Below are 10,947 nucleotides of genomic sequence, written 5' to 3' on the forward strand. Positions count from 1 at the left end.
AGCTCTGTAGCCTGAACCTTACCAGAACTCCGGTTGCTGTCGGTGGTCGGGTCGGGTCGGGTTGGGTTTGGGCGTCTGTAGAACGTTTTTAATAAGCTTACAAATACATCGAACACAGAAAAAACTCAATTAAATTCATAATCTGTGGCTAAGGTTAATATAGAACAGTTTTACTAAGCAGTTTCTCCCCACTGATTATTTTATAGAGAGAAAAATCAGCTCCGAGGAGGACCTCATTATCCTCATCGACGGCCTCAACGAGGCCGAGTTCCACAAGCCGGACTACGGAGACACCGTTGTTTCCTTCCTCACCAAAACCATTCATAAGTTCCCTCCCTGGCTCAAACTAGTGGTGACGGTCAGAACGACGCTACAGGTGAACGAACCGAGAGCTTTTAAGTCGCTGAACTTCCGCTTCTCATTTATTTCTGAGTGGGTTCCAGATTCGACTTGTCGTTGGTGCATTCGGCCTGAATACGCAAATATTAACCCGAAATCGAACGTGTTGCTTGCAGGAGATCACCAACGCGCTGCCGTTTCACCGCATCTCCCTGGACAGCCTGGAGGAGAACGACGCCATAGATCAGGACCTGCAGGGCTACATCCTGCACCGCATCCACAGCAGCCCCGAAATCCAGAACAACATTTCGCTTAACGGCAAGATGGACAACACCACCTTTGGCAAGCTCAGCGGCCACCTAAAGGCCCTGAGCCAGGGGTCCTACCTGTACCTCAAGCTCACCTTTGACCTCATTGAGAAGGGCTACCTTGTTCTCAAAAGTTCCAGCTACAAGGTGGGTGGTTCAGGTTTACGTTTAAACTTTGAGCATTTGACGTCTACAAATGCTCAAAGTAGTCTGGGAAACTACTGCATTGTTTTCCACATTCAGATTTCTTCTGCTTTTCCTTCTTTTTACTCCAAAAAAGATCACAGTGGCCATCTAACATTTCCCCACAGTGATCCCAAAGACTTTAGGAATATTTTCTGTGGACTGAGAAGACAAAAACGCAACTCTTTCGAAACGTGAAAGTCTCTTTACATCTCTATTAAACCTCACAGTTTAGGGAAACAAAACATCACATGTGTGTGTGGTAGTGTGATGGCTTTGGGCTGCTTGTCTTTGCAAGGACCTGCACGACTCGCATCAGTTTCTGACCTCAAGTTCAAACGCACTCGGGAATCATAATTCAAAGTACAAGGCTTAGTGGCCTAGTGAAAGTCAATACTTAAATCTGATTTCGATGGTGTGGTATGACTTTACATAGGCTGCTTTGCTTAAAAACTATATTATGTAGCTGACTTAGAGCGACGGCACCATGAAGAGTGCGCCTTTATGTTTTTACAGCAATGTAAAAGCCTGAGTCTGCCATCTTTCACTTACGGCAGTATTGGGTGGTTCAGCCAGTTACTAGGACTGGGAGGCAATTACTTTTCCACATAGAATCAAACTGGTTTAGGTAGAATTTTTTTTTTCCCTGAGTACATTATATCCTTGCTTTTTGAAAACTGCATTTTCTGTATTCTGGTTATATCTGTATCATGCTAAAAATGTGTTTAATCTCAAGCTTTGAAGTCTGAGGGGAAAAAATAAAAAACAAAAAATAAAAATCAAAGAAATGTGCGAGGCGTAGAAATGCCTTCCCACAGGTCTGGTTGTGAGGATATAAAAAAGCTCTGTAAATGTAGAAATTTGATTCTAAAAAACAGAATTTTGACCAGTGGAAGTGTAGAAAGGAAAGAGGGAGTTTAGCCACTTGTTTCTTCTGCCTCCCATTGCTGGGTGTTGTTCTACCAGCTGTAGCTTTACTATGCAGCTCATGAAGGTAATTATCAACCACCTGATGACCTGCCACCTGCCATTATGAAAATGCGTTCCCTTTGTAATAAAAAATGATAGAATGACTCGACAGAGAGACTTTGTGCTTTTATATACAGTTAATAAACGTTGTCCAGGTGTTGCATTTATAGAAAGCAAATGACTGTTTCAGTTTATTTATTATGGATTTTATTATTCTTTTAAAAATAAAAAAAAACTCCCAATCCAAAATAAATAAGTTACTAATTACCTCAGACAATATTTGGGAGTGTTTATTATTATTATTATTTACCTGCAGTGCAGTGTAACTAAAACTCTTTTGAACAGCCAGGACCCAGCTTTGATTAACTTTGATTAATAATGCATTTGAAATGTTTCAGTGTGCCTTTCGTAATGAAATATTTTATCTCGCACCCCCAGACTCATTTAGTTTCATGTATTCGGACGCGCTTCCAGACTCCATAAAGAAGTGACAAGTGATAAATTTACATTCTCCGCTCCGAGGAAGTCCGTGTGGAGCAGCGAAAGGCGCTCCGCTTGCAAACACGATGCATTATTCATGCTGTGCAGAAGGGATCCAAAGGAAATCGGCATTGCCATTCAGATTCTCTGCTTCCCTCCTTCCTCAGGTGGTTCCAGTAAACCTGGCGGAGGTGTACCTGCTGCAGTGCAACATGCGCTTCCCCACGCAGTCGTCGTTCGAGCGGGCTCTTCCCCTTCTCAACGTGGCCGTGGCGTCGCTCCATCCGCTGACGGACGAGCAGATATACCAGGCCATCAACGCTGGTTCACTGGAGGTAATTTGCCTGAAAACGGCGCGTCGGGCGACGGAGACTTTACGGCTACCATTCACACCTGCATGCACAAAAAATCTGATTTGAGTCACTTTAGGCTGCAATGTGAACATAGCCTATGTGTAGCAAAGGTATAAACAGTCTTATGGTGGCAAAACAGACCCAAATCATCGGTCTTCCTCTGCCATGCTGGACAGCATGATTGTCTTTATGCTTATAGGAATTGGGGGGGGGGGGAAAAATGCATAAAGCTTTGTCTTTAATTCCAGCCCTGACAAATATTGACTTCTTCCAGCTTTAACACGTGCGTTGTGTTTGGTGGCAGGGCATGCTGGACTGGGAAGACTTTCAGCAGCGCGTCGACAACCTGTCAGTCTTCCTCGTGAAGAGGAGGGACGGCACCAGGATGTTTGTTCACCCTTCCTTCAGGGAGTGGCTGATCTGGAGAGAAGAGGGAGAAAAGACAAAGTTCCTCTGCGACCCGAGGTGAGCACAGATGGAGATAAGCGAGGGAGCAGGTGGATAATGGAACAGTAAAATCCAGGATCAGAGACACCACATGTAAAATAAACCCTTAAAATAAAAGAGAACTAGTTGTGGATATTAGAGAACTTAACTTCACCAGCAGTGCTGTTGGCTTTAAAAAGTACAGGCAGCGCTGACGGCGCGTGTTCATCGTCTCTGCAGGAGCGGACACACCCTGCTGGCCTTCTGGTTCTCTCGCCTGCAGAACAAGCTGAACAGACAGCAGACCATCGAGCTGGGCCATCACATCCTCAAAGCACATATCTTCAAGGTGGAACGTTGTAACCAGACAAACACACCCACACACACTCACGCAGCTGTGCTCAAGCATTGCACTGAAGAACGTTTACGTTCTGTCTTCAAGGGTCTCAGCAAGAAAGTCGGCGTCTCGTCGTCCATCTTGCAAGGTCTGTGGATATCTTACAGCACAGAGGGTCTTTCTGCGGCGCTCTCATCACTCAGAAATCTCTACACTCCCAACATCAAGGTACAGTGATCCATAAACGGTGATTGCGTTTAGTTATTACACGCAGAGAGCACTTCTCAGATGAATCCTAACGCATTCCTCTTCGTGTGCGTGTTTAGGTGAGTCGGCTTCTGATGCTGGGCGGTGCAAACGTGAACTACCGCACGGAGGTGCTGAATAACGCCCCCATCCTCTGCGTCCACTCCCATTTGGGCTACATGGACATGGTGGCTCTGCTGCTCGAGTTTGGTGCCTTCGTGGACGCCCAGTCTGAAAACGGCCTCACACCGCTTGCCTACGCCGCTGCCGGCGGACACATGGCCATCGTCACTGCACTGTGTCGCAAGAGAGCAAAAGTGTGTGGAGGGGGGGGCGGCACAATGACGCACGACTCTTCCATCGGACCCTGTTTATTTGGGTTAATATTTGTGTTTTTGTGTAAAAGGTGGACCATCTGGACAAGAACGGCCAATGCGCCCTGGTTCACGCGGCCTTGAGGGGCCACATGGAGGTGGTGAAGTTCCTCATCCAGAGTGACTGGAACGTGGGCTCGCAGCAGCAGCAGCAACAGTCACCACAGGCGCAGCAGCAGGCAGCCTTCACCAAGAGCCAAGCGGTCCAGCAGGCCCTGGTTGCTGCAGCCAGCATGGGCTACACAGAGGTGCGGCACATCTGCTTTTGTCTATCTTACCGTGACGCTTCGCATTTCTCTGTGTCATGTGGAATTTACCTGACAGTGGTGATATTCACAACCTCCACCTCATGGAGACGGATATCCTGAAATATTTGGCTTGGTGCCCTTTTTTTTCTTTTTTTTTTGCATCTTCCTGTAGTATTTTCTGTAACTTCAGGCGCGTTCATCGAGCAAACTCAGAAAACCATCAAATTAAATAAGAAAAACACGGCAAAGACAAATGCACACACACTTTCCAGACTTTTATTTGTAAAAAAAAAAAAAAAATAAAAGGAGGGAAAAAAATGAAAGCCATGTGTCATTTTGCATCCACTGCACAATTGGTTGTTGTGAAGTGGAACATAAAATCCTGAATAAAATACATTGACGTTTTTGAATACTTTTGCAGTATCCTTTAAATGGGTTGTGGTGGAAAGAAACTCCACATCCCAAATATTCATACACCTAACACATGGAAGCATAAGATTAGACTGAGATCAAGACTGCACATAAGAGGAGAAACATGTGATTTAACAAAAAAAAAAAAAGAAAAAGAAAATGGAGATATTAAAGTGAACCAGGATGTTAATGTGTGGCTTCTTTTGTGTTTTCTTCCATCAGATTGTTTCCTACCTGCTGGACCTGCCAGAGAAAGATGAAGAGGAAGTGGAGCGTGCTCAGATCAATAACTTTGACTCCCTGTGGGGAGAGACAGGTGGGAATACCTTCAACACCGCCGCATTACACACAAAACCCGGCGCAAAAATCAATCGCAAAAGATGTCTTGACGTGAAGTCCTGCAGGAGAGAACGTCCTGGGGTCTCTCCAGACAGGCACTGTTTTTCTTAGAGAGGGTGCTTCCTGAATGTCGCCAAGAGGCAAGAGCGCTGCAGTGCGGATGTAAGCGATCTCGCTCGTTGCGTCTGCCTGCGCGCCGCTGCTGCTGCTGCGTCAGAGGCTGATGACGATGCAGTCAGAGGTGTCGCTCACAAGCAGGGAGAAAGGGGTGGGGAGGAGAAGCAGTCGCTCCAGGGGGGCTTTCAAATGACTAGTCTGATTGTGCTGTGGCAGGGTGCTGAGAAATGTAATGCATCATTGTAACCTGCAGCTACAAAACCTCATTACAATCTTTCTTCCCCCAGCTGCGGCGTGGAAACTGCTGTTCGCGAATGTCTGCCGAGGCGGGAACGTGCTCTCACTCAGTCACATATTTATCATTTTGTAAAGGATGAGAAGGCCAACAGATGCTCTGAGAGCCGGTTTTTAAAGAGTGACGCGGGGAAATATACCCAGCTACACACCTTATCTCCAAGGTGTTCTGCAGTAGAAAATAAATAAGCTGATGCAAGGTCATCCCAACAGGGCAGCAACCGCTTTCAGTGTTAGAAACAAGGTCATGCTTTTGAAAAATCCTAATTATTATCACTGAATGAGACAAATCTCTCCTCGATTATCAGGATAATGTATCGGGGAAGATTGCGGTTTTTCCAATGCAGCATTTATGTTTTCCAAAACATTTTTAAGTTTAAAACAATTCATTTGAATATAGTTCAAAAGCTAACTTATATTGGCGATTCTGTATAGCCAACGTGAGAAAAACTGAAAGCAGTTCCTTTGGTGATTATAGCATTAAAATCCAATAAGAAAACAACTTTATATTCCAAAATACATTAGTGACGACTAGGCAGGTGTTGAACAGGGTGAACCGCATAAGGTCTGTGCTAAAGAAGCTGACTGCGCAAATTTCTGTATCCCAGCATTATAACAGAAAGCTAAGTGGAAGGAAAACTGAGAGGATTGAGAAGCAAAAGTCATTGGGGAAAATTTACAAGGAATCAATTGAAGTCCAATCTTCAATTGAAGATGAGATAGATGAGATAATAAATGTTCATAAGTGTACAGGCCTCGCATAAAGCAACTTTCCAGAAGTGTGTCAACGCAGAAAACCAATCTTTGGAAAGAAGAATTTTAGATGAGTTGTAGAGGGTGAAGCATGTTACCTTATCAAAGGCAAAAAAGAAATAAAAATAAAAAAATAAACAATGATGCATGAATTTCTAACATTACTCTCTTGTTTCTTGTTGGTCTGTGTATGTTTGCCATCAGCTCTGACGGCAGCCTCGGGTCGCGGGAAGCTGGAGGTTTGCCGCCTCTTACTGGAGCAGGGCGCCGCCGTGGCTCAGCCCAACAGACGAGGCATTGTTCCACTCTTCAGCGCCGTCAGACACGGGCACTGGCAGGTCAGCGACAGCATTGTCTCACTTTGTAAACTTCCATCTGTTATCTGTGATCCAAGTTTCCCAAGTTGCTAGTTTTGATTGTTGGCTAGATTCCTCATTGATCCAGGTCGCTGTCCATGCTGTTATCTTTGTACGCAATCTTGCAAAAACAAAAATATTTTCCCATAAGACTGAACATTTCCTTGTTTTAAATTTGAAATGTATTCATTTACTTGGTAGGGACAATGCAAAGTAATTAACAGAATTTTCTAATTGACTCTTTTTCATCAGCTGTCCCTGGACAAAATGAAAAATTTGTCTTTGTAAGGTTAAAGTGAACTTATAAACGAACTACGAGTCGTTTAGTTCAAAGTTTAGATTGTGCATTTGATGTATATTTTTTTGTTATTTGCAGATTGTAGACCTCCTTCTCACTCATGGAGCCGACATCAACATGGCTGATAAGCAGGGCCGCACGCCTCTAATGATGGCCGCCTCAGAGGGACATCTGGGAACGGTTGAGTTTTTACTCTCCCAAGGTACAAAGTCCCAGTAAAACGTTAATGAACTGGAAGATGGCAGAAAACATTAGCTCGATGATGCTAGTTTGCCTTTACTTTCACCATTAGACGTTTATAACAACCGAAAACTAGACAAATGTTTAAATACTCAGCACGTATTCTGTATAAGCTGAGTTGAAATAGCGCAAAATCTGAAGAAGATTTTGCGCTATTTTTTTTTGTGGGGGGGACAAAAAATGTTTGAATAAGAGATCATTAATATATAAAAAAAAATAAAAAAATAAAAAAAAAAGCATTCACCAGTGGTTAAAACTTCAAAATGAACTTTTGAAATGAGAAGTGTTTAGTAGATTTTTATGTTTCCACCAATTTTAGTAAAACTATGCATCAATTAGAGAAACAATGAGCATAGTTTCAGTTAATGTCAGTCAAATTAAAGGTGTAGCTGCTACTGTTACTTTTCCCAGGAGCTTCTCTGCCTCTGATGGATAAGGAGGGTCTGACTGCACTGAGTTGGGCCTGTCTGAAAGGACATCTACCCGTGGTCCGCTACCTAGTGGAGAGCGGCTCTGCCACTGACCACGCAGACAAGAACGGACGCACGCCCCTCGACCTAGCAGCCTTCTACGGCGACTCTGACGTGGTAGGAAAGATACAAAAATTACATTTTTAACCAATTTGCTCTCATATGGCTACTGTATTTTGCCATTTACGTTGGAATCAGTTTTTTTTTCCCAGTGTATGAACTTTCCCCCCGCCCCCAGGTCCAGTTCTTGGTCGACCATGGGGCCATGATAGAGCACGTCGACTACAGCGGCATGCGTCCTCTGGACCGAGCAGTGGGCTGCAGAAACACGTCGGTGGTGGTGGCCCTGCTCAAGAAAGGAGCCAAGATTGGTAAGAAAAGTTCTGAGAGACTGAGGAGCCTTATAGTGAGGCGCACCATGGTTGCAGCTTGCAGCATCTTTGACATCATAAAGGGAATGTTTTAAGACACGGTGCATCAGAGAAGAACTCACAGGCCTTGGGCCTTTCAACATTATGGCCCTTTACAATGTATTAAACTAGTAGAGACATACTTCATAATTGTTGATCTTTCACATCTAATTCCCCTACACTAAGTTTGTAGTTGACAAACTTGAGAAAACATGAAAGAGTTCAAGGGGTATGAAACAAAAGTTAAAGTAGCATCTTGGTCCAACATCCTGCAGTGCAGTTGGAGAATGAGCTGCATGGAAAGGTTGCAAAGGGTGACTCCGTAGATGAAAGTCCTCCTGTTTTTCCTCTACATGCATCTTTCTCTTTGCTGTATTCTGTGGCAACAACAAGCCATGGACTCTACCCCCTGCTTACTGCTGCCTCTTCTCAGCTATCTATAGCTCTGATGTGTCTTTTTATTATTATTATTATTATAATACAACTGTACTGCTGTTTTTTTTTTGTTTTGTTTTTTGCTTTCCTCTTTTTATCATTTTCTCTCAGTGCCTCTGTTTGTCTCTGTCGCTTTTTTCTCTCTCAATCTCATCTTCGTTCTCCATTCCTCTGCAGTTATTCAGAGACAGGTTCTTATTAGCGCCTGCGGTGTTTCTTTTCGGTATCTGTTTTTCTTTTCTTTTTTTTTCTTTTTGCTGAGGCACTTACCTCCTTCGCTTCTCACTGCTGCTTGTGTTCCTTTTCTCACCTCTCCTCCACAACATCCACCACCACCACCTCTTCCTCTCTCTCACCCACCTGCTCTCTCTCTTTCCTCTTACACTTTTTTGCACTCCCACGCCACTATTTTTCTCCGGCAATCCCGTCCCCACCCACTCACCCTCTACCACCTCACTCTTGCCTCCACTCCAACCCCCTCCCTGCCTCTTTCACCGGCGCCAGGATGTCAGACGCTGCCCAGTCGGCCCCGAGGTAAAGCCAAGGCTGTCGACCTCTCACCCTACCAGGCATTTTGACAGCTCTATCTCCTCTCTCTGTGTTGTCTGTGTGGTCCTAAGTGTCAGCAGGCGAGCTTAGCTACCAAAATCCTTCTCAAACTGACAAATAATAACATGCTAAAAGGTATTAGCAGTGACAGTGGCGAGCTCGGGATTGTCTAGAGGTAGATGCTAACGCCAAAGTGGTTTCATAAAAGCATGCCCGGCCTCCAGCCTGCGACATCATGCTGAAATATCCTCTCACCTCGCAAATGCATGAACAGGAACGCGCATTACGGCTTATGTGGAAGTGATTTTCCCAATGTGCATGTGTTTGTAGACTGCAGTGGAAGCCCACGGTCATCCTTCAGGTGTTCCTTCTGTGTCAGCCTGGCTGTTTCAGCAGCATTTCTCCTTCAACCTGCAGCTCAGTGGACAGTTAACATCTACAGATCATCCCCCCCAACCCCATCAACACTGCTTGCCGTGTGCTGTTCACCACACCTGCACTATGTCTACTTGTGCAAGTTCTCATATAGTTTTCATCGCTTGGTGTGTGTGTATATGTGTGTGTCAAAAGCTGCTTTTGCACGGATGCAACACACACACACTAGTTGGCAACAAATCCGTCCGCTGGGTTGTTTTTTTTTTTGTTTGTTTGTTTGTTTCTGAGTTTGTTTGTTTTTTTCATGTGGAAACCAGATGAACTTACAGTGCTGTAAAAATATCCCCCCCCCCCCCCCTTTATGGATCTCCTCTATTGTGGCTGAAATGCAAGATACGATTTTCAAATGATGATTTCACAAATTCTGTTAGAAGTTTGCTTTAACCAAGTTCTGTTTGCAGATGTTTGATCCATTACACGACATGAAATCTCTTTTTTTCTTTTTAAACCGATTGGACTATTTTTGTGATTGCTTTCAGGAGTTCTTTTCAAAATTAAAAATGGAGCATTTGCAAACATTTTTTTGACTGAAGCCTGAAGTTTCAAAGCGAGGTCACATTGAGGTTTTAGAGCAGATGTGTTTTATCTTTCCTCTGCATTCGATTGCCTGTTTTCTCTCTTCCATTCCCCATTTTTGACTGTTGTCCTGATTCTTGTGGTCTTACTGTTGTTTGTGGTGCGTCTCCTAGTTAAACTTTCCTTCCTCCTTCCCACGCCCTTTAGATTTTTATTCAGCCACCTGTCTTTCTCACCACGTTTTTGCTGTCATCCTCTCCGTCCTGTGTTGTGCAGGTCCAGCCACGTGGGCCATGGCCACCTCAAAACCAGACATCATGATCATCTTACTCAGCAAGCTCATTGAGGAGGGGGACAGCTTCTACAAGGTTAGAGAACAAGAGTTTCAGTCTAATGTGCATATTTCATCCTTTGAATTAAATGTTTTTTCAGATTATTATTCTGCAAATTTGAATAATAATATAAGTAAGACTCTCAGCATGGCATAGAAGCATAGGATAGGACACAAAATGATACTGTATGGATGGAAATTAAAGACTGTGGGGTTTTTTTTTCTTCCAACAGAAGGGGAAGGTGAAGGAGGCTACTCAACGTTACCAATACGCTCTGAAAAAGTTTCCACGTGAAGGCTTTAGTGAGGACCTCAAGACATTCAGGGAACTCAAAGTATCACTGTTCCTCAACCTGTCCCGATGTCGGAGGAAAATGAATGTAAGTCTGTGATTAATCTGCTCTGACTAGTGGAGAACTACCCAAAATGGCTGAGATGAAAAGCATAAAAGAGTCAACGGACTGGGATTGGATTATTTTGTATTAGTCATTTCATGTTTTTAATCCAGTTCATCACATTTTTTTTTTTACGCATTTCAATCTTTGCAGGACTTTGGGATGGCTGAGGAATTTGCTACCAAGGCACTTGAACTGAAACCAAAATCGTATGAGGCCTATTATGCCAGAGCACGCGCCAAACGTAGCAGCAGGTACCTCTCTCCATCCTCCTAAGATCCATTGAAAGGGTTTTGTCGTTTGAAGTGTTTTCTCTCAGGCACACCTTGTGCATC

At 44.1% G+C, this 10,947-nt stretch overlaps 1 protein-coding gene across 5 annotated transcripts in view; it reads left to right on the plus strand.

Moving 5' to 3' along the window:
• The window catches only part of tanc2b (tetratricopeptide repeat, ankyrin repeat and coiled-coil containing 2b), a 155,341-nt gene that overhangs the window by 137,963 nt on the left and 6,431 nt on the right, over positions 1-10,947 (plus strand). For all 5 annotated transcript variants that reach the window (XM_014989907.2, XM_088016495.1, XM_088016496.1 and 2 more), the window contains 16 exons: positions 207-376; positions 516-794; positions 2,447-2,614; positions 2,937-3,097; positions 3,299-3,407; positions 3,501-3,623; positions 3,722-3,958; positions 4,048-4,263; positions 4,897-4,990; positions 6,382-6,515; positions 6,910-7,033; positions 7,483-7,658; positions 7,780-7,912; positions 10,163-10,254; positions 10,451-10,597; positions 10,766-10,866. In XM_014989907.2, the coding sequence (XP_014845393.1) occupies positions 207-376; positions 516-794; positions 2,447-2,614; positions 2,937-3,097; positions 3,299-3,407; positions 3,501-3,623; positions 3,722-3,958; positions 4,048-4,263; positions 4,897-4,990; positions 6,382-6,515; positions 6,910-7,033; positions 7,483-7,658; positions 7,780-7,912; positions 10,163-10,254; positions 10,451-10,597; positions 10,766-10,866 (2,464 nt within the window). The remainder of the gene's footprint in view (positions 1-206; positions 377-515; positions 795-2,446; positions 2,615-2,936; positions 3,098-3,298; positions 3,408-3,500; positions 3,624-3,721; positions 3,959-4,047; positions 4,264-4,896; positions 4,991-6,381; positions 6,516-6,909; positions 7,034-7,482; positions 7,659-7,779; positions 7,913-10,162; positions 10,255-10,450; positions 10,598-10,765; positions 10,867-10,947) is intronic.

This window comes from Poecilia mexicana, unplaced genomic scaffold (assembly GCF_051168715.1).
Source record: "Poecilia mexicana isolate PSO_F unplaced genomic scaffold, ASM5116871v1 scaffold_19, whole genome shotgun sequence".
NCBI lineage: Eukaryota > Metazoa > Chordata > Actinopteri > Cyprinodontiformes > Poeciliidae > Poecilia > Poecilia mexicana.